General features: G+C 36.9%; 1 protein-coding gene across 5 annotated transcripts in view; it reads right to left on the bottom strand.

Moving 5' to 3' along the window:
* Positions 1-6,035: 6,035 nt before the first annotated feature.
* WDR37 (WD repeat domain 37) overlaps positions 6,036-24,445 on the bottom strand; it is a 130,162-nt gene continuing 111,752 nt past the window's right edge. For 3 of the 5 annotated variants that reach the window (XM_064285076.1, XM_064285075.1, XM_064285074.1), the window contains exons 12-14: positions 16,256-16,390; positions 15,648-15,762; positions 6,036-11,364 (exon numbers count right to left, since the gene is read on the bottom strand). In XM_064285076.1, the coding sequence (XP_064141146.1) occupies positions 11,233-11,364; positions 15,648-15,762; positions 16,256-16,390 (382 nt within the window). In that variant the 3' untranslated portion in view covers positions 6,036-11,232. Of the gene's footprint in view, positions 11,365-11,582; positions 11,653-15,647; positions 15,763-16,255; positions 16,391-24,445 lie in introns of all 5 variants that reach the window. The other 2 variants (XM_064285077.1, XM_023548751.2) reach the window with 2 other exon arrangements.

Raw genomic sequence — 24,445 nt, 5'->3', positions numbered from 1 at the left:
TTTTTCTTCCATGATCTTTATCATTTTAGATTTTATATTTAGGTCCTTGATCCATTTTGAGTTAGTTTTTGTGCATGGTGTGAGGTATGAGTCTTTCATTTTTTTGCAGATTTATACCCAGTTATGCCAGTACCATTTGTTAAAGAGACTGTACATTCCCCATTTAACAGACTTGGGCCTTTGTCAAATATCAGCTGCTCACAGATGGATGAATTTATGTCTGGATTCTCAATTCTGTTCTTTGGCCTATGTATCTGTTGTTGTACCAGTACCAGGCTGTTTTTACTATTGTGGTGGTATAACACGTTCAAAATCAGGTAGTGTGAGGCCTCGCACTTTGTTCTTCTTTTTCTGTGATGCTTTACTTACCTGGGGGCTCTTCCCTTTCCATATGAAGTTGGTGATTTGTTTCTCCATTTCATTAAAAAATGCCATTGGGATTTGGATTGGGGTTACATTGTGTCTACAGATCACTTTGGGCAGAATAGACATTTTCACAAGGTTGAGTCTTCCTATCCATGACCGTGGTATGTTTTTCCACTTAGGTAGGTCTGTTTTGGTTTTTTGCAGTAGTGTCTTGTAGCTTTTTTTGTATAGGTCTTTTACATCTGTGGTTAGATTTATTCCTAAGTATTTTATCTTCTTGGGGGCTATTGTAAATGGTATTGATTTGGTGATATCCTCTTCAACATTCTTTTTGTTGGTGTAGAGGAATCCAACTGATTTTTGTATGTTTATCTTGTATGCTGATACTTTGCTGAACCTTTCTATTAGTTCCAGTAGTTTTCTTGAGGATTCTTTAGGGTTTTCTGTGTATAAGATCATATCATCTGCAAATAGAGATACTTTTAGTTCTTCCTTTCCAATTTGGATGCCCTTTATTTCTTTTTCTAGCCTAATTGCTCTGGCTAGGACCTCCAGCACAATGTTGAATAAGAGTGGTGATAAAGGGTATCTTTGTCTGCTTCCCATTTCACGGGGAATGCTTTCAGACTCTCTCCATTTAAGATGATGTTGGCTATTGTTTTGTATAAATGCCCTTTATTATGTTGAGGAATTTCCCTTCTACTATTATTTTTCTGAGAGTTTTTATCATGAATCTGTGTTGGACTTTCTCAAATGCCTTTTTTGCATCAATTGATAAGACCATGTGGTTCTTATTTTTTGTTTTATTTATGCAATGGATTACATCGATGGTTTTTCTAATGGAAAATCATCCCCGCATGCCTGGTATGAATCCCACTTGGTCACCGTGAATTATTTTTTTGCTATGTCGTTGAATTCTATTGGCTAGAATTTTGTTGAGGATTTTTGTGTCTAAATTCATGAGGGATATTGGTCTGTAATTTTTTTTGTGTGTGTGTGGTGTTTTTACCTACTTTTGGTATCAGGGTTATGTGGGCTTCATAGAATGAGTTTGGGTGTATTCCATCCTTTTCTATGCTCTGAAATACCTTTAGTAGTAGTGGTGTTAACTCTTCTCTGAAAGTTTGGTAGAATTCTCCAGCGAAGTTGTCAGGGCCAGGGCTTTTTTTGTTGTTGGGAGTTTTTTAAATTACCTTTTCAATCTCTTCTTTTGTTACAGGTTTATTCATTTGTTCTACCTCTGTTTGTGTTAATTTGGGTAGGCAGTGACTTTCTAGAAATTTGTTCATGTCCTCTAGGTTTTCAAACTTGTTAGAGTACAATTTTTCATAGTATTCTGTTACGATTCTTTTAATTTCAGTTAGGTCTGTTGTGATATCGCCCATCTCATTTCTTATTTGGGTTATTTGCTTCCTCTCCTGTTTTTCTTTTATCAGTTTGGTCAAAGGTTTATCAATTTTGTTGATCTTTTCAAAGAACCAGCATTTGGTCTTGTTAACTCTCTCAATTGTTTTTCTGTTCTCTACTTCATTTAATTTTGCTCTAATTTTTATTATTTGCTTTCTTCTGGTGCCTAAGGGCTTCTTTTGCTGCTATTTGTTCAAGTTGTAGGGATAATTCTTCAATTTTGTAACTTTCTTGTTTTTGAATGTGTGCATTTATTTGTATAAATTGACCTCTGAGTATTGCTTTAGCTGTGTCCCAAAGGCTCTGGTAGGAAGTGTTTTCATTCTTATTGGATTCTATGAATTTCTTCATTCTGTCCTTAATTTCTTCTATAACACAATCGTTTTTGAGCAAAGTGTTGTTCAGTTTCCAAGTGTTTGATTTTTTCCTTGTTTTTTGTTGTTGTTAACTGATTTCTACTTTTACAGCTTTATGGTCAGAAAAGTTGCTTTGTAATATTTTGATGTTTGGATTCTGTTAAGGCTTGATTAATGACCTAACATGAGGTCTATTCTGGAGAATGCTGCATGTGAGTTAGAAAAAAAATTATACTTGGCTGCTGTTGGTTGAAGTGTTCTGTATATGTTTATGAGGTCAAGTTGGCTGATTGTGGCATTTAGATCCTACGTGGCTTTATTGAGCTTCTCTCTGGATGTTCTGCTCTCCACCAAAAGTGGTGTGTTGAAGTCCGCTATTATTACTGTGGAGTTGTCTATCTCTCTTTTCAGTGCCATTAGAGTTTGTTTTATGTATTCTGGAGCTCTGTCATTGGGTGCACAAATATTTATTATCGTTATATCCTCCTGGTATATTGACACTTTAATCATTGTATAGTGTCCTTCCTTATCCTTTGTGGTGCATTTTAAAGTCATTTTGTCCAATATTAATATTGCCTTTCCTGCTCTTTTTGGTTGTTGTTTGATATATTTTTTTCCATCCTTTGAGTTTTAGTTTCTCTGTGTTTTTAAGTCTGAGGTGTATCTCTTGTAGGCAGCACATAGATTGTGTTTTCTCAATCCATTCTGCCACTCTGTCTCTTTATTGGTGCATTTAGTCCATTTGCATTCAGCGCAATTATTGATGGGCATGAGTTTGGTGCTGTCCTTTTGATGTCTTTTTTGTGCGTGTGTTGTTTTCTTTTTTCCACTTAATTTTCTGTGCCGAGTAGTTTTTCTTTATATATTGTCTTTTCTACTTTTTCATTGTTGCTGCTTTTATATTTGCTAAGCCTTTATGATTTTCTTGTTTTTTATTTTGATGTGTATGATTGTTAGTTTCCTTTGTGGTTACCTTAATACTGTCCCATATTTTTCTAAGTTTAAACCCAACTTTTATTTGTTTGTATCATCTTGACTTCCTCTTCATATGAAAGTTCTTTTACTACATTTTTTAGTCCCTCTTTTTTTGTTTTAATGTTGTCATCTTATATGTAATGACATCTCTGTTTCCCTGTTTTGAGCATTTTAGCTTTGATTTACTTTTGTGATTTCCCTGTCTGGGTTGATATCTGGTTGCTCTGTCCTGTGTTCTAGTCTTGGGTTGTTAGTTGATGTTACTCATTTTCTAACTGTAGGACTCCCTTTAGTATTTCTTGTAATTTTGGTTTGGTTTTTGCAATTTCCTTAAACTTCCCATTTATCTGAAAATGTCCTAATTTTGCCTTCATATTTTGAGAGACATATGGATATATAATTCTTAGCTGGCAATTTTTTTCAAGCCTTTATATATGTGATCCCATTGCCTTCTTGCCTGCATGATTTCTGCTAAGTATTCAGAGCTTACACTTATTGACTGTCTGTTGTAGGAGACTTTTCGTTTATCCCTAGCTGCTCTTAAAATTCTCTCTTTACCTTTGGTTTTGGCAAGTTTGATTATATCTTGGTGACTTTCTTTTGGGATCTATCTTATATGGGGTTCAATGGGCATCTTGGATAGATATCTTCTCATCTTTCACAATATCAGAGAAGTTTTCTGCCAACAAATCTGTTATTTTCTGTTACTCCTCCTCCCCCCATTCTGGTACTCTAATCACTCATAGTTTATTTCTCTTGATAGAGTCCCACATAATTCTTAGGATTTCTTCATTTTTTTTTTAATTCTTTTATCTGATTTTTCCTCAAATGTTGGTTTCAAGTGTTTATTTTCAATCTCACTAATTCTGGCTTCCATGCCTCAATTCTGCTCTTCTGACTTTCTATTTAGTTGTCTAATTCTGAAATTTTGTTAATCTTCTGAATTTCTCTTTGCTCTCTATGGATTCTTGTAGCCTATTAAATTTGTCATTATGCTTTTCTCTAATCTTAAGTTCTTCTAATGCTATGTCTGTGCGTTTCTTGGCTTTTTCTGCATTTTGCCTGATCTCTTTCCTGATCTCTTGAAGAGTTCTGAGTGTTAATCTTTTGTATTCTACCTCTGGTAGTTCCAGGAAGTTCTCTTCATCTGGAAGATTTCTTGATTCTTTGTTTTCAGAGCTTGCTGAAGTCGTGCTGGTCTGCCTGTTTACGTGATTTGATATTGACTGTTTTCTCCAAGCCATAAATAAGTTATTTTATTTTATGTTTGTTTACTGTGTTCTAGCTTGTTTTGATTTGTTTTCATATGCCCAAATAGGCTGCTCAAGTGAATGAGTTTGATTATTGGTGCCTTTTGAAGCTCTAACATCCTGTCAGCAGGTGGTTAGAGCTGTTAGTAGGTATATAAGCCCAGGAGTCCATTTACTTTTCTTGTATGGATTCAGCTCAGGTGTCCAGGTAGTCAGTCACCAAATGTGTGGTGCAGGCTCTCACCTACAGTCTTAGACGAACAGGGTGATTGGCGTAGGCACAGGTATCTGGCTGCAGTAGGGGGTCACACACCAAGACAGGGGACTGACAACCACCCCTGAGTGTCTGTGAGGAAAGCGTGTCCCTGTTCCCAAGAGTGTGTAGTGGGTGGGTTTTGCAGGTGGGCTAAGGGCGTCAATGCTGTTGGCTGGAAGGACTGGGAGGCACCAATTATCCTTGGACCCGTCGAGGGTGGCTAGGTGTTTTCGGTAAAGCCACCAGTCCTCAGGCCCCTGATGTGTGTATGTGAGGACCCTACTTAATAGGGTCAAACGTCATGAACTTGCCTCTCCACCATATAGCTGAAACAGTCGAAGTTAGACTTTAGGTACACACAGTATTCTACTGTGCTAATGAGGGTCTACGCTGTTGAAATGGGTCCACACAGGTTCGTGCAGGGGTGAAATGCATTTGAAGTACGTGGACCACTTACGCCTGTGCCTAGGCAAAGGCTGTTTCTGGCCTGAGTTCCCAGTTTAGGGGAGCTGGCAGATTTTTTTTTCCCATTTGTTAATTTGTTCCTTCTCCAAGGCTGGGAGGATGGCTCAGGGCACGTGACAGGTCTTACTTCCAGCTCAGGGAAAGCAGCAATCACTGAAGCCAACTTGAGACCCAGTGCAGAGCAAGGAGCAGTCAGGTAAATGGGAGAGTTTTTTCCAAAGGGGTGTTCTTTGGTCCTCACGGTAGATTAGACGAAGTACTTATCTTTTGCTGAGTGCTGCTTTTCACTGATTCTGGAGGTGTGAGTGAACTCTCTGCCACTCAGTCTCTTCTGATGTGGAAAACGTGTTCCAAATGCCACTGCTTGCCTCACTGTGCTCGTGCCAGAAGATCCAGCCTGCAAGGTGCCGGTTCCCGGTGGGTCAGGTCTAGCAACTCCTCGCTGCTTCTAAACCGTCTTTCTCCCACTGCTGCTCAGTCTGATTCCTCAACTGCCTTTGATGATCAGGGCTCCTAGATTGTCATATACAATCAATTCACTTGTTTTTTCAGGTCTTTGTTGTAAGAGGGACCACGGACGTGTCTGAACTACTCTGCCATCTTGGCCCAGCCTCCCCAATTTTTCTTTTCTACAGTATCTCCTTAAGAAGTTTCAGTAAGGAAAGCCTACTAGTAAAAACAGTTTTTGCTTATCCTTAAGTATCTTATTTCACATTTATTCTTAAAAGATAGCTTTGCTGAGGACACAATTCTTGTTATTCTCTCTTAGCACTTTGAAGCACTTCACATTTCCTCTCAAACTGAAAAACATGACCACTGATAATGCCTGGGCTTACAGTTTATAAACTACTGGAAAGAAACTGATATTCTCAGTTCAAGTTCCAAAATTTTCAAGGGAGAAACCTGATTGCCCCAGCTTGGGCTGGGCGCACCCTCCCACCCCTACCAATCAACTGAGGGCAGATGAAAAGCCCTGATGGCGCAGTGGTTAAGCGCTCAGCTGCTAACCAAGATGTCAGCATTCAACCCATCAACCGCTCTGCAGGAGAAAAATGTTGCAGTCTCCTTCAATGGCAATGGGATACAATGAGAACTCTTGCAGTAACCATGCAGATGAGGGCCAGATGCAAGCTCCTATAGTAGTGTGATAGTGTTGGCAGAGTCATGGTGACAAAATTGCCTATCAGTGTATAAGTATATACATTTAAATAAGGTAAATTTTGGTGGTAAAGCCCAAAGGTTGGAGGTTGGAGTCCACACTGGGGCACTTCAGAAGAAAGGCCTGACAAACTACTTCTGAAAAAATCAGCCATTGAAAACCCTATGGAGCACAGTACTCTGACACACATGCAGTTGCCATGAGTCAGAATTAGTTCAAAGGCATGTATGTTCTCTTTTTAAAGTCTCTAGATTGTGATTGAAATTTCCTAACACATTCTTTTATTAATATTTTTAAAGGAAAAAATCCCTATACATTTTAGGTTGTCGGTGCTCAAAATATCCTTTGGGGATACTAAGGAATGCCTGTACAGTCAAAGCTGCATATTTAGTGGTAACAGCATTTTTCATAAATGCATGTTGAATTGTGAAATAAAGAACCCTTCCTTCCAGCAAGAACTACCTATTCTACTTTGAAAACATACCTCAAATTCATCCTCTAAACGTCCATCCTCACTGCCAACACGGTCCTGGCAATCGCCACCTTTCAGGTGGATTACTACCTGGTCTCCCCACTTCTACTCTTGACTCTCTCCAGTTCCTCCCCACAAGGAAGCCAGAGTGGCCTTGAAGTGACTCTCCTGCTGAAATCACTCTGGTGGCTCTGCAATACAGAGAGAATAAAACCCATATTCTCCTCCGAGGCCTCTATGCTATGGTACCCGGCTATCACCCCAACCTCCCCTTGAGCTCTCATCCCCTGAACTGCACTCTGATCACACTCTTATTTCAGTACCAATCCCTCCCATATCAAGGTTCTTGCATGTGGTGGTCTCCCTGCCTGGGAGTGTTCTCCTCCCTCCGTGTCTCCCCTCCTTCCCATGACACCTTATCAACGTACAGATGTCAGTTGAAACATCACCTCCTTAGAGAAGTCCCCTTGACCAAATTACCTAGTCATTCCCTCATTCTCTATCTCAATCCACAAGCTCCTAAGAAACTGTATGTCTATCTCAAACAGCTCTTATAACTCCAAAAATCTGTTTAGTCCATTTTCATTCTGACCAAAAGATGTTTAACAAAAACTATTTTAATAAAATTTTTAAAGTTACAAAATAACTTTATTAGTGCAATTTTAGCTTCTTCCCATTATCATATGGACCGCATTTATATGTTGCACATAACAATTGGGGGGCTGTCAATTTTTTGAAATTTTTTTTTAACTTTTAAATTATGGATAGTGAGACAGGTGTCTTAGAGGCATTCTGACAAAATTAGTGATGCAAGTCTTGATTCTTCATACTAATAGCATGTGAACTTTTAAATGTAATTAAAGGTGTAATTAGAAAATTTAGGCAATAATCACACACTTTTTTTATTTGAAGAGTAAGATAAGGAAGTTAAATAATCAGTGGAGAAATCTCCACCCTTTGGGGACCGCATGTACTACAAATGCCTATGCCATTCGGGGAGCTTTACTGGTCTGAAAAATGAGCCACTGACAAGCAAGAAAACATCCAGTAGTATTTTAACATCTCCTGAGGCTTCTGTAACCATAATGCTTCAGTTAGATAAGAATATAATGATGTTCAAATAGTCACTATCAATCTTGACTTGCATTCTCCCACAGATGATGCCTGCTTTCTATAAATGTACTTTTTTTTTTACTTTCAAACAAGCTTAATTGTAATAATTAGTACCAGAGTTTTTTGATCCACAGAGGAATTTTACCAAAAGCCTGTATTATGCCTAATTGTTAACCCCTTCAGAAATTTTGGGGGGAGGATGGTAGCAGAGGAAGAAGCATAATTATGCTAATATTTAATTTTAGCATACAGCTGGATAGGAAACAATTTTTTATTCCATAATTAAAATTCTTTAAACGGGCAATATTATAATTAATTTCTCCAATTTCTATGTCACTGTGACATTTATGTAGTCATTAATAATGTCTCACCAAAGCAAAACATGAAAAAGTAAAAAACAATAAAAGAGAAAAGTCTTCCAATAACATAAAACTTTCTTAAGAATAATTATGGAACATGGATGTTTTAATGAATTTCATATTGCAATGAAGACAATGAACACTTAAAAAACAATTACATCAATACAATAAAAACAACTGACTCCACATAAGACGTACAAATGCATACTTTTTCTCCCAAAGAAATTTACTTTTCACAGATTTAAGCAACAAATGATTTACAAAGGATTCTTCAGATTCCAAAATATATACAGAATTTAGACTGTACAAAAATTGATGTGCAATGGTTGAGAAAAAGAATGTTGCTTTGTCCAACAACGTATCTCAAATGAAATTCTATATCCATACACATTTTTCAACTACCACATATTTTCCTTCCATTATTAAAAGAGTCTGGACGAGACAGCATATAGGACAAAACTATTCCTGTTTCAAAACACTATTTCAAATGATATCATGTGACTGATAACATGACGTAATTAGCCACACACCCACACACACACACACAAAATCACTATTCCCAATCTCCTTTATGACTTGCTGAAAATACCATACATGGCCACAAGTAGCAATTGAGTAAAATCAAGCTAGACAATGACACAATGATTAACAAGAGTAAATACTGTCCTGCTCCTGAGAACTCTGCTCTAGCACCATTAGGGTTTGTCCACCCGCAGTGAAAATGAGTGAAGAGCTCATTTCTGGTGTCAGAGGTTGGTCCCTCTAGTTGGTGACAGTAAGGGGAGCAGCCACTGGCAGTGAAGGGTAGTCTGCATAGAACTAAATGGCCATCATGAATATATATATATATATATATACATATATATATATATATAATTTTAAAGGCTTCAAAAATTTTAAAATCTGGCAGATAATTTGGTTTTTAAGTTTGATTTTGTTACTTGTATACACTTTTTTCAATGTTCCTAACAATGATTCTAAGATATCGGAACTTTTCAAATATGATCAAACAACAAACTTGAGAACATGGTTTCTGCAGTTTCTCATTCAGAAGTCATCTTACACTCATTCCATTGGGTAGCAGTGGAGTGAGATGGGACATGGGAATATTTCATTATAAGATAAAAAGAGGCCACAGCCAGTATCTTGATGACAGTACAGTACTCCATCAAGCAAAACACACTTAGGATAGCAGTGACTGAAACTAAAATTCTAATCCATCTTAGTGGCAAGTGTGATTTCAGTTCTCAAAAACTGTGTGGTTGGGTGACCATAAAATGTCAGACTTTAGAAATACAGCAAAATTTTCAGCTTTAATAATAAAATTACTCTAAAACATGTGTTGCTCACCCCATAGCTAGCAACCTCAACTCTACATTGGTTATTTTGGGTCCCTTCTTCCCTTCTAGGCCTGTGCAAATCAGTACAGAATTATTTGAATGCTTTAGCTTCTGAATTCCTATGATTAGCTACTACATGACCTAAGTAAAATGTGCCAATAAACGCGGCAGTTTTTTACTTTTGCTAAGCTCCACTGAAGGACAGTCTGAAAGTTCTATTTAATACAACTTGTTACCAAATGGCTTCCACCAATTACCAGCTCCTGTACCCTCCTGTGTCACCACAGACATGAGAAGTGGAGGGGGAGAGCATTCATGATAGCTTTAAACATTACCTTCTTGTGCCTCTTCAAGTGATCAGTCTCCATATGAATATATTTAAGTGTTAAGAATATGAGGGGCAGTGTATTGAGATGTCTCTTTATCAAAACTGTAAATCAATAAGAAACATTAACCGACAAACATCAGATGAACAGTAGCTTCTAAGAAGGCAAGAGTAACAGGCTCGCTTGCACAGTAGTGGGATTGGCACTGACAGGTGTCCCAGCTACTAAAAACAAGACTATCTTGTGATCTACGACTTACTTGTGGTTATGACCTTATCAGCCTAACTGATGAACCTTTTACCTTCAGGATACATTTGGTGTGATTGTCTTTCTTGCCTTCCAAACTGAATTCAATATTCCAGCTATAAATCAAAAGTGCTTTAACTAGGCAACAGTAAAACTCCAAAGCTTTCCAAATACATTTATTTTTGAGGTAGTACTCATTTATTTGCATTGTTGGCTCTCAAATACCACCAAGAAAGTGAACCCATTTAGAAATATGCAAACCAAAGGTGTAGAAAATAAATAAGATTTTGTTTTCAGGTAGCAGGTCCTTCTTACAAAGGTCGAGTCACATTCAATGGATAGTTATTTGAAACTTCTCTAAGCTATTTATAACCATAGCTATAAACTAAAGTGCTTTAGATTTTGCTGCAATATATTTCAGTGATTAGAATCATTATATTTTAGAATTTGCTAATATAAGACCACAGGAGATCGAAATGATTTTTTATAAAAACAGCAGAAAACTTTTTCTTTTCAAAACAAACTCTCCAAATGTTGGAAACTCAACATTCTATGTTTTTCTTTTAAACTTCTAAAATCCAGGTTATTTTACAGAACTGTAATAGAAATCAGAATTGAAGTTGAATTACACAATGGCACATGCTAAAACTTCATACAGAAGGTAAACATGAAATATTTCATCATCACTGCCATTCATTATCCAACTCAAATTTAGCTCTGCAATCTTTTCAATACAAAGTAGGTCTGTATAATTATTCCAGAAAACACAACAGACTACTATATCCCTCACAATAAGTATACAGGTTTCACACCTGATTCACACAAACATAATGCCCTGCTGTTCATCTCTCAAATGCTGAATAACTCATGAGCATTTGAAGTGCTACATGGGAAGTGAACTTCATTTCTACTGACCAGAGGATGACAATATAGAAAAGGTCATACACATGACAAAAATAAGGAAAAAATATGATCACACATTCTTCTGTACATTTCATGCAAACTGAGTACAATGTAAAAAGAAGATATAAAGCACTCTTTTCAGGGTCAAACTCTCACAAAAATGGCAGATTATTATGCAGAAAAGTCTGCACCAGCTAAAGGCCCGAGGCAAACAATGAAACAAAGGAGTATCTGCTCCATTACTTTTCTTGTAACAATGCAGGGATGTTTATGTTCCAGCCAATGGCTTGCCTATCAAATCCACAAGTAAACAGATTGCATATGGGGTGGTCTTCACTCCAAGCTGAGCAGCATACCATTCTTCTATGGCCCTATTAAAAATCAGAGAAACCAAATTAAGTGTATTATGCTGAAAGCCAATAAGCAACATCATAATAAATGGAGAAAATATTTAAGTTGTCAAGGATTTCATTTTATTTGGATCCACAATCAATGCTCATGGAAGCCATAGTCAAGAAATCAAACAACATATTGCACTGGGGAAATCTGCAAAAGACCTCTTTAAAATATTAAAAAGTAAAGATGTCACCTTAAGTAAGGACTAAGCTGTGCCTGATCCAAGCCATGGTATTTTCAATCGTCTCATATGCACGTGATAGCTGGAGAATGAATAAGGTAGAATGAAAAACTGATGCCTTTGAATTATGATGTTGGTGAAGAATACCGAATATACCATGGACTTCAGAAGAACAAACAAATCTGTCTTAGAAGAAGTACAGCCAGAATGCTCCTTAGAAGCGAGGATGACGAGACTTTGTCTCACGTACTTTGGGCATGTTATCAGGAGGGATCGGTCCCTGGAGAAGGATATCATGCTTGGTAAAGTAGAGAGTCAGTGAAAAAGACGAAGATCCTCAAGGAGATGGGACTGACATTGTGGTTGCAACAAGGGGCTCAAACATAGCAACGATTGTGAGGATGGCGCAGGAGCAGGCAGCGTTTCGTTCTGTTGTACGTATAGGGTTCTTATGAGTTGGAACCGACTCAACAGCACCTAACAGTTCTGAAAACATATTCCCTCACAAAATGTATAAAGCCTCAACCAAGTTAACAACTGTATAACTCAAAGCGAAAGAAATAAAATAACAAAAATGATTCGTCCAAGTGAACCTAAAATGAGAATGGCAATGGGGGCTTTACGTAATGTATTGTTGGAAAAGCTTAACTAAAGAGGGATTAAAACACATAATAAATTTAATAAGACTCATATCAAAAATATTTTTAAGTTCTTTAAGAAAGTAAGACTACAGCCAGATAGAAAAAAATAATCAAGATGATATTTGGGGGTAAATTAAATAAAATTCACTCAGGGATCTCAAATACCATTTTAATAAATAATTGGTTCAGGTAATAAGGGAGTTAGAAAACTGCATTTGGTGCCCAAATAGATGGCCTTTCAAGTAGATTCCTGCCAACTTCAAAAATCCCAGTTAAATATCCGAAGGGTGGAAAAAATTACTGCAAATATCTGACAATGTTTATAGTGTTAGATGTTTAGTATATCTGTGTGTGCACATGCATGCAAGCATTTAACATCATGCACTAAGTATGTCTGCAAGCAATGTCTTAGGACTTATTCATATTTTCTAAATTACTATGATGATTGTAACATGTTGTTATTATTAGTATAATATCATTAAATAAAGTACAAGAATTTGAAGACAAACAGACATAAATTCAGTAAATAAAATACTCCAAAGAACAGTACAAAATCTCCCCTGTAAAACCATTCAAATATAAAATAAAACCATTGTGCGAAAGGAAGTCACATAACCAAGGGTAACAAAAGTTATCTTGTGTCACTTCTTTGTTAATAGCCTAGATAAAAAAGAATACACAACACCTGCATTAATTTAGTTGGGCAGTAATCCAGGCCTCTGTACAAGAACTATTTAAAAAATGAGGAACTCAAGGGTATTCATTGTAGAAATGTTGGAATCAGCTACTTAATAAGTGGGTAGGGGGAAAAGACCATATGGAGCCTACAGAAAGTTAGTAGAACAAACCAACAAAAACTAAACAGTGGCAAATCTAGAAGCTAAATCTCTCGTTTTATAAGTCAACATCTTCATCTAATGTCCTAAGTGTGCTCACAGACAGTGTCCTAGACCGTCATCTCCCCAGAAATAAAACGGTTCCATGAACTAGCATATTGGAAAATGCTCCCCCCACCCCTGCGCCTTGGGAGAGTCACAGTGGGCATTAGCAGAATAAAAGCTCTGAGAGGCCTGCAATAAAGAATCCTCTTTTAGGTTTGTTTAGACCTGCATTTCACAAATTTACTGGATCACAGAGCTTTTTTTTTTTCCTTCTTTCAATTCCTCTTAATAGTCTATACAGCTTGCTTTCCTTGAAGTATGTTTTTGGGAAATGTCACTTTTTACCTTCCCAAAAGAAATACAATTTTAAATTAAAATACTTTGTTGGTCTCATTCATTCTAGCTACCAAAACTTCAAATTAGTGTTTTTGTTTTTGCCTTTTTCTCTTTTAAAATCTGTCAGTTGAAAGAAGCCAGAATGACATAAGCCAATGATTTTCAGCTGTGGTTTTGTGACACTGAAAACATACTTGTTTCTCTGAAGAAGTATTACAAGTCCACAGTGAAGTTAAGCATAATTCATTAGTCTATTTCAAGTACCACAATGGAATTCTACAATTTCAACAAGGTTCAATGTTGGACAAAATTAAACATGAAACAGTCTATATGGAATCAGGACCACAAACAATAGCTTAGAACTCTCTATTTTCTTGAGGAAAATATTGCCTAAGCAATAAAGTCACACAAATTCTCACAAATTTTTGTTTCAAAATGCAAACTTTCAACGTTGCATAGCAATTTACGCACATAGGGAACATTTAAATGGCAACATTTTATTGTGTTAAGGATGTAGCTTAGATGATACATCAATGATACTTGGCAGTTGGCAAAATGTTAAAAAAAATTCTCAAGAAGTCAATATACGGCTTTGTCAGGGTTTGTGAAAAAAATTTTAGTTACTTAAAATAATTTCATAAGCAACTTTTCAATGCTTTGAACTTAATAAAAAGATAACTGTTAACAGTGCACTTAGGAATGGTTAGAGAGAAGAGTGGCTGAAACATCCTTGAGCTAAGGACAGGCAGTTTTCTGGAAGCTGACACTGACAGCACTTAAAGAAAAGGTGTTGCTAGGCTGGTGACAAATCTATCTACTTAACTCTCCTTGCTCTACAGTTCCTGAAGTACAAATATATTGCACAACTATGAAATGTCCCTTGAGGCCTGACACAGTGAAATTAGAACTGGTGGAAATCAACAGAACAGCATGTGTAAGGGCATGTCCCTGGTAGAGAATATGCTGTATTAAAAAGAAAGGCTGAAAAGTGGCTGCTCCCCCTCCCTCCCCCGCCTTCATAACTGACTGGCAGGATCAGGGAATTCATTTAAAAAAGAAAGGAATTTATTGGTTTTTATCACACAGATCTTAGGAAGACATTCATAGAAGATAAAAGCAAAAAAAAAAAAAAAGAAAGAAAGAAAGAATGATTACATTGTGAGGATCAATTCTACACAAAAAATCTGGAGAAACGCTGCCTTTGACAGGGAGAGATGTTCTTATTTAGTACATTTACATCAATTAGCTTTCAGTGAAAAAAGCCAATAAACTCATTCACTCCAGGACTTTGGCTCTCAAACTTCAAAGTAATCAGAATCACCAGGAAGATTTATTTACAATGCAGGCTCCCAGGCATCACTTTCAGAGATTCTGAGTCAGTAGGTCTGAGCTGGTGCCCAAGAATCAGAATTCTTATCAAGCACTCCAGGTCACTGTGATGGGGGTGGTCAAGAAACCACACTCTAACTTCTAAAGAATTATATTTTAACAAAGAACAATCCCTTTAACCCATAAGAAAGTAGCATTTAAAGTGGAATTCCTTTTTGTCAGTGATAGCCTGAAAGAAGTTTTTTGATTGGGGATCCTTTCTTAAAGAGCTACTTAAGCTAATCTATGCTTATACTGGTCCTGCTTTATTTATATTGGCTACTTAAAGTATTTCCAGTTTCTACAAATTCAGCAGAAAGTCTCCAAGGCCGTACTTTCCAATACACACATGCCATTGAACTCCTGAAATGTGACTAGTGGAATGAACTTCCAATTTTGTTTAATTTAAATTTAAACCTAAAATAATAATAGCTTTATTTAGTTAATGGGAAACTTTTAAGTCGGTTTGGAACAACTTGGGTGTGTAACTACTTTGCCAACTTAAAATTTTATGGTATCTAAAACACAGACCAAGTACTTTTAATAAAAAGTAGGCATTCAAAGACATAGTCTGAAAATAAGAATGTAAAATATCTGGAATAGTTTTTTATGTTCATTACATATTGAAATATTATTCTGAAAATATCTGGCTAAATAAAATATACTGTTAAAATTAATTTCTCCTGTTTCTTCCTTTTTAAACGTGGCTACTAGAAAAGTGAATGTTACATGTGTGGGTCACATTACCTTTCTATTAGACTACGATGATCTAACATATAAAATTCTAAGCTCTTCCTTAACTTTCCTTATAAATATATATTTTAAGCCTTACAAATAAAAATAACTGTTACCTGTCTATTGCTTCGAGGAAGCCTTGCTAGTCGCACTCCTGACATATCAAATAATCTAACTTGTCGGTTGTCATGTGGAAGGGCAATGATTTTTTGGCCAACACATACATTAATCCTGCAAAGAAGAGATAAAAGTGGGTTATGCTTAAACAGTGACAACACAAGTTTTTGAGTTCATAAGTAATGATGCAGTACGCTACTTAATATTATCCATATTTCAAGGCGAAATACTATCAAACTGCAGGTATTATCTGACCACACACATTCTTACAATATAGACCACATATATTACTCCAAGGTAGATGCAGATCCACCCCCCCAAGCAGAGTATCAACTCCCATGTATGAAGTAAAACTAAAACTCTACAGCATATGGCCACATGTGGCTTATTCTTTTCTTACAAAGCCGACTACGCCAACCTGATTTTATATTTAGTCACTGAATTTGCAGTAGAGGATAGATAAAATGTACTTTCCCAGGAACTAAGCCATTTTTCCTAAGGCTATATCAATTAAACACTCAATTTGCATAAATAAAATGTGAAATTACAATGAACCATTTCAGGTCTACTGTGCAAGATAAATACTTTGTGTAATGACTAACTTTACCTGTTAATGGCAGAGTCTGTACGAATAGTTGCTATTGGAGATCTCATATTTTTTAAGTCCCAGACTTTTACAGTGCGGTCATCACTGCCTGAAACAACATTATCTCCCACAGTAAAGACAGCGGAGGTCACAGTGCTAGAAGTAAAAGAGAGCAGGAGTCAGAAGGCCGGAAGGGGAAGCTCCAGCTTGCCAGCAATGAATCCTCCTGACATTACATAACAAACACAGTTGGAGATGTGGAAGAAGATTTAAGGCGTCTTTTATTCTGCAAACTGTTCTTATCCGCTTAAAAACTCTTCATACGTGTGCATAATAAATATTTCCAACTATGTATACCTAATACCCGCTTGAAGGAACACTCGTGGTACATTAGATAGTCCATTCTATTCTATCTCTAGGCAATGAGCAAAGAGAAGTTACCAGAAAAATATGGATCAGAAAGAATCTGCCAAATTTCTGCACATTTGTGTCTGACAGCAGGATATTGAAAAAAAAAAAAAAAACTGCAACTTTCAATCACTTTAGTCAGAACACTGAGAAACACAATTCTAGAGACATTTTTGAAACTGTTTATATAATCCAAGATAATACTTTTAGATCAAACTCTGACATAAAACATGCTAGGGGAGACATGGAATAGAAGAGATGCAGAATCATATGCTAAAGATCAAAAGTACCATAAAAATAAGAGAAGGGTAAAAGGGGAAAAAAAAAAAAAGGGTTTCATTTAGTTATTTCAACTATTTCGTAAACTTCACTCCTGAAATTTAGAAAATATACAGTAGTTAACACAGTATATTAAGTATTCTAATTAATGGTGAAATCAGATGAAAAATATCAGCAAGGAGAAATGTCATCACTCAGATACCACCAACAGTCTTTGAAGAAACTTAATCAAAACATTTAAAGGAAAACCATAATCTTTCTACCTGCTAAAGTCTGTTATAATGGTTTTAACAGTTAATTAGCAATGCTATCTTCTCAGTCAAAGAGAAGTCACTACCTATTGTAGAGAGGAAAGAAAAAAATCACATGGGAGAAGAAATTTAGGACTGAAATAATAAAATACCATTAAAACAACAACAAAAAAGGCTAAACTCAATAACCCCTGTGTGCACTGGCAATGTTTAATAAAAAGAGTGTGATAATAAACTTAATTTTTCAGTTAACTGATGATTAGAATATCTTGTTTTTGTACATACCCTTTAAAATATGAACAAAAATGTCATGAATAAGTACTTAAAGGAATAGTATATATTTTTTATTTTAGCATGCTGCTTAATGATGCAGAAAAATTCTCATTTTATTCACTCATTTATTCAACAAGCCTTAACATGACTTAATTACTGCATACCAATGTAGTAGGTGTCATTAATAACAAATCTTGCCACAACTGTTCATCTATAAAGTCGTTACATGATTTTAGGCCTGAGGCGGCAATGCGCATTTACCAAGATCACTGGCCATGCCAGTAATTTTTCAGAGGGACATATGGCAGCTGCCTTACCTCCATAACTATCCCAGGGCCACAATAATGGGGGTTACTAACTCTGTACAGAGGCTTAAAACACTTCTCAATACTCTTCTAAGCCATTTAAATCATCCTACGAGACTGTAAATTTCCACCTATCAGTGCTGTATTATATCCTTTTCTTATCTTCACGAATCATTGAAAAACTTGGTTTCTACATACTTCATTTACTAGTATCCACTCTAACTAGGGTCATGTACGTTAACTGCTTGGAATATAATAATTCTAATTTAAAATGTCAGCTGTTCCTGTCACTTCAGCTGTGCTATGAGAATTTGATTTCACGTTCTATTCAGACTACTGATTGTGATCAGCACTATCTAGTCACTGTGGCCCAATCTATGAAACCTTCTTAATTTAAATGGACAGCAAATTAAGTTCTAATTAAAACTAAGCTCCATTGCATTAACACAAAGTTTTTAAAAATATACTGTCAGAGCCCAGCAAAGCTACTAAAGAAAAGTATGATGGGACACTAGAATCAAAGAATTTCAACAATGCTTCCAAACAACAAAATATGATATAAAACTGAGTTTCCCCCAGTAACAAAATTTGGAATTTAATATAATGGTAACAATATCTTAACGTAGTCGATCTGCCTTTTGAAATACAGGCTTGACTACAATGCACGTATCAGTAGTGCGAATTAGCTCATACACAATGAGCATACAGGGAATGAAGCCTGGAATGTAATGTGGGAGTCACACAGGTTCATATTAACTTTCTTTAGCACATAAGTGTTTCATACTATCAAGCAACAAGAGTTGAATGCCAAACACAATCAGGCAGCTAACTGCTTAGCCCTCATCTCCAGTTCCTTCACCATCCTGGCTCTCCTCCAGCTGGTTCAGGTTCCCATTGTGTGGCAGCCAGACCTATCCCAGAACTCATGTTATAACCTGAACATTACAGGCTAAAGCCACTGTTACTATGCAGTCAGCCATGTTCACCCTGGCAATTTCACCAGATAAAGTGACTGTGTGGTCAGCAACAATAGCCTGGGGATGCAGATTTCAACTCAGTCCAAGAAGGGCCTTTCCGACAGGGTTGCTCTGGAGGAAAGCGGGTTGCTAAGCAGCATGATGAGCTCTAATGGCAGAGGCAGTCCCTCGTTATAAGCCTGGGAGAGAGACTGCAGGGACCAAACACAAAGTAACCAGAAGACAGAGAATAACCCCTGGGGCAGATTCCAGCTCGAATAACCAATTCCTAGAGCCTGGAAGGGCTGGGATTCCAGGAACCTCCTCTTCTGCCACTTGTAGGGATATAATCCTCTCCTCATCTCAGCTTCCTCTGATTGAGGGGTCCTGATGTGACAGTCCAATCTGGCCCCCACAAGCCCTGTACCTGTGAGGCATGCCTGCTATGCAGCCCCACCCAAGTCTCTAAGTGGGTATACTCAGACCTCCTAGAAGTGGAAGGTGCTGGGGCTAGCCCTGAGCCTGATGCTGCCAACCCCTAACCCATACCTCTGTGGCTTAATCTGGACACAGGCAGACCAATTCACACTCCCAAGTTCCACTGGTCCTAAGTAAGTAGCATCCTGGTCTGGGCTGCAGGAGCTTCCAGGCGCTGAGCCCCTGTGCCAGGATAGTTCCTGCCCCTCACTCCAGTTCTCTTTTCTCGAGGTTCAAGGGGTTACACAGGCTCAGTGGTCCCCCTGCATGGGAGTGGTCCAAGTGGTCCTAGGACCACACCTGAAATGGTCAGACCAGTCTGGCTCCAGCCTGACTGCTGTGAACTACCTGGCCCCAGCTCAACCCACACCCAGGGTTTTGGGCTGGTGCCTCTCAAGATACTTGTTCCTAATTCTATTTTCCCCCTAAAATTTCCAGAATTCAGATTTCTAGCAACTATCACATTTTAGCAGAAATGCCCATGCACAATATTTTAAATATATCAAAAATGTAGTTAAAATTGTAAAGTTGAAATAAGTCAGAATACTATAAAATCACATATACTTTTAGACTAGTTGGAAAGTATCCGTGTACTATACTACTTTTAAAGGAGAACTAAATCTTAAAGCAGACCTACTTATTAGAAAAAAAATAGTTATATTTTACTCACCGAAATGTTTGAAGAAGGAAAAATAACACCAATATGGCTACAGCGTGAAGAATATATGCAATGCATATGGGAGATGAGGAAGAAGTTATCCAGAATGAGTCCTAGCTTTGTGGATCATGAGATAGGGTGAACAACGGAAAAAGACAATGCTGGGGGTGGGAAATAGATCATGAGTTTTTTTTTTTTTAGTATTAGAATACTGCACTGGAGGTGCCTGTGAGACAACTAAGTGAAGATGATTTCAAGAAGACAGTCAGTTATACTGGTCTGGCCTGGACCAGAGGTTTATATTTGAATGTCTCCTCCTATAAGTAGGTAATAACTAAAGCCACTGGAATAAATGAGAACAACCTCATTCAATGTCAAAAGCCTTGTTTCTATGTTTCCCTGAACTCTGAGCCATGAGAATAGGTAAGAAATTAATATTCTTCTATACAGATAAGGACAGATTAGAATCAGTTTATTTATTAAAACAACAGTGACCAATTTAAACAGTGATTCCTTGTCAAGTGCAAGACATATGCACAGAAAGGACCTACAAAGACCCTAGAAGGAGTGCAAGTCTGGCTAAGTGTTGAAGAAAAGCCGCAGCATGAAGTCAGTCTGCAAACATTAAAAGAGGTGATTCTTTCTCTTTTTTTAGCTCCTGACATTCAAGGAAGAAAAACAGTAGCTGAACAAAACCTAAGGGTGGGCTTCAGTGACAACACACAATGAAAAATAGTCTTTAAAAAATAATTTGAGAAATTCACTAAACAAGTGGACTACCACAACTGTCAACAATCAAAAAACAATAAAGTTTGGGAAACAGGGAGAATCTGATGTCCAGAGTTACTGTATCATAATATTTAAACGTCTAGTTTTCAACAAAAACAACACAATCACAAGATAAACAGCAAAGTATGTCCCAATCGAAGGAACAAAATAAACAAAAACCATCCCTGAGGAAGCCCAGACATTGAAATCGCAAGAAAAAGCATTTCAAAAATGGTATTAAATATGCTCAAAGAGCTAAAAGAAAACACAAAGAACTAAAGGAAATCAGAAAAACAATGCATGAATAAAATAATAAAGTCAATAAAGAGAAATTATAAGAAGAAACCAAAGAGAAATTTTGGAACTGAAAAGTACAATAACTGAAATAAAAAAAAAAATTCACTAAAAAAATCAGAAAAACAATGCATGAATAAAATAATAAAGTCAATAAAGAGAAATTATAAGAAGAAACCAAAGAGAAATTTTGGAACTGAAAAGTACAATAACTGAAATAAAAAAAAAATTCACTAGAGGGGTTTAATTGCAAATATGAGCAAGCAGAAAAATCAGTGTACGTGATGATAGCACAACTGATATTATCAAGTGTCTTAGTCATCTAGTGCTGCTGTAACAGAAATACCACAAGTGGATGGCTTTAACAAAAAGAAGTTTATTCTCTCACAATCCAGTAGGCTAGAAGCCCAAATTCAGGGCATCAGCTCCAGGTAAGGTTTCTCTCAGCTCTGGAGGAAGGTCCTCGTCATCAATCTTTCCTCGGACTAGGAGCTTCTCAGCCCAGGGAGCCCAAGTCCAAAGGAAGTGCTCTGTTCCAAGCACCGTTCTCTTGGTGGTATGAGGTACCCAACTCTCTGACTGCTTCCCTTTCCTTTTAAATCTTGTAAGATAAAAGGAGGTGCAGGCCACATCCCAGGGAAACTCCCTTTATACTGGATCAAGGATGTGACCTGAGCAAGAGTGTTACATCCCACCCTAATCCTCTTTAACGTAACCTAACCTTGCCTCATTAACCACAGGCAGAGATCAGGATTTCCAATACATAGGAAAATTATATCAATCACAAAATGGAGGACAACCACACAATACTGGGAATCATGGCCTAACCAAGTTGACATACATTTTGGGGGGACACAATTCAATCCATGATATCGAGTATGAGTGGCACAAAGAAAAAAGAATGAAGCAAAGTAAACAGAGCCAAAAGGACCTGTGAAACATCAAGAGGACCAATATATACATTATGGGAATTCCAGAAGAAAAACAGAAGCAGGCAGAAAACGTATTTGAAAATATTTAAAGTTGATGAAAGTACACACTCGAGTACGATAAACTGAAAGAGATCCACATCAAGGCGTATTATAATCAAACAACTGAAAGCCAAAGATAAAAAGTTAATCTTAAAAGCAATATGAGAGAAGCAACTCATACATACATGGGATCCTCAATAAGATTAAAAGCTGATTTCTCTACAGAAACCAATGGAAGCCAGAAGACAACAGGGTAACATATTTAAAGTGTTCAAAGGAAACAACTGTCAACCAAGAATTCTGTATTTGGAAAAACTGTCCTTCAAAATTGAGGGGGAAATTAAGCCATTCCATGATAATCAAGTCTGTATCCTTTTACCATACCTATTCAATCTGTATGCTGAGCAAATAATCCCAGAAGCTGGACTATATGAAGAAGAACGGGGCATCAGGATTGGAGGAAGACTCATTAACCTGTGTTATGCAGATGACACAACCTTGCTTACTAAAAGTGAAGATGACTTGAAGCACTTACTGATGAAGATCAAAGACCACAGCTTTCAGTATGGATTAAACTTCAACATAAAATAAATAAAAATTCCCACAACTGGACCAATAAGCAACATCATGAGAAACAGAGAAAAAATTGAGGTTGTCAAAGATCTTATTTTACTTTTACCCACAATCAACACCCATGAAAGCAGCAGTTAAGTAATCAAATGCCATATTGCATAGTGAAAATCTGCTGCAAAAGACCCCTTTAAAGTGTTAAAAAGCAAAGATGTCACATTGAGGGCTAAGGCCGTTTATGTTGGTGAAAAAAGGTATTTGCAATGAAGAAGTCATTGGTCTTGCAAAATTCTATCATCCACTCTCTGGCATTGTTTCTGTCACCAAGGCTATATTTTCCAACTACTCATCCTTCTTTGTTTCCAGCTTTTGCATCCCAATTGCTAGTAATTATCAATGCATCCTGACTGCATGTTCAATCAATTTCAGACTGCAGAAACTGGTAAAAATCTTCAATTTCTTCATCTTTGCCCTTAGTGGCTGGTGTACAAATTTGAATAACAGTCATGTTAACTGGTCTTCCTTGTAGGCGTATGGATATTATACTATCACTGACAGCGTTGTACTTCAGGATAGATCTTGAAATGTTCTTTTTGATGATGAATGCAACACAATTCTTCTTTAAGTCGTCATTCCCGGCACAGCAGGCTATATGATTGTCCAATTCAAAATGGCCAATACCAGTCCATTTCAGCTCACTAATGCCGAGGATATGGATATTTACGTGTTCCATTTCATTTCTGACAATTTCCAATCTTCCTAGACTTATACTTTGTACATTCCATGTTCTGATTATTAATGGATGTTTGCAGCTATTTCTTCTCATTTTGAGTTTGCCATATCAACAAATGAAGGTCTCAAAAGCTTTACTCCATCCACACCATTAAGGTCGACTCTACTTTGAAGAGCCAGTGCTTCCCCAGTTGTCTTTTGAGTGCCTTCCAACCTTGGGGGCTCATCTTCTGGCACTATGTCAGGCAATGTTCCACAGCCATTCATAAGGTTTTTACTGGCTAATTCTTTTCAGAAGTAGACTGCCAGGTCCTTCTTCCTAGTCTGTCTTAGTCTGGAAACTCAGCTGAAACCTGTACTCCATCGGTGACCCTGCTGGTATCTGAATACTAGTGGCAAAGCTTCCAACATCACAGCAACACGCAGGCCCCCAGAGTATGACAAATGGACAGAAACGTGGGGGCAATTCAAACTAGATCATTGTAAATTTAGGATGTTAAATGTAATTCCCATGGTCACCACAAAGGAAATTTCTAAAATATATACATAAAAAGAAAGGAGAAGGAAATCAAAGCAATATATAATAAAAAAAAATCAACTAAATACAAAAAAGGCAGCAATAGAGTGAGGGACAAAAAAGGTTTAAGACGTACAGAAAACAACAAAATAGCAGAAGCAAGTCCTTCATTATCTGTAATTACTTTTGCGTAAATGGATTCAACTTTCCAATCAACAAGTAGGGATAAGCAGAACAGATTTTAAAAAATGATGCATTTATATGCTCTCTACAAGAGACTCATTTTAAATCCAAAGACACGAAGAGTTTTAAGATAAAATAAGAATGTCTAACCAAAAGAGCGGTTGTACTAAATAAGACAAAGTATAGACTTTAAGTAAAAAAAAATTGTTACAACAAAGAAAAACATTAAATATTTATAAAAGGGTCAATTCTTCAAGGAAATATAACAATTATAAACATATATGCCTGAAACAACAGAGCCCCAATTACATGATGCCAATATTGACAGAAATGAAGAGAGAAATGGACAGGTCTACAATAATAGTTTGAGATATCAATATACCCTTTACACTAATGCATAGAACATCTAGATAAAAGACTAACAAGGAAACAGAGGATTTGAACAACACAATAAACGAACTAGATCTAACAGACATATATAGAACACTGCACCCAACAACGGCGTGATATACATCCTTAAGTGCACACAGAATATTCTCCAGGATAAACCATATGTTAAAAAACTGAAC

This window comes from Loxodonta africana, chromosome 4 (genome assembly GCF_030014295.1).
Source record: "Loxodonta africana isolate mLoxAfr1 chromosome 4, mLoxAfr1.hap2, whole genome shotgun sequence".
Classification (NCBI taxonomy): domain Eukaryota; kingdom Metazoa; phylum Chordata; class Mammalia; order Proboscidea; family Elephantidae; genus Loxodonta; species Loxodonta africana.
This window is presented reverse-complemented; position numbering and strand designations above follow the sequence as displayed.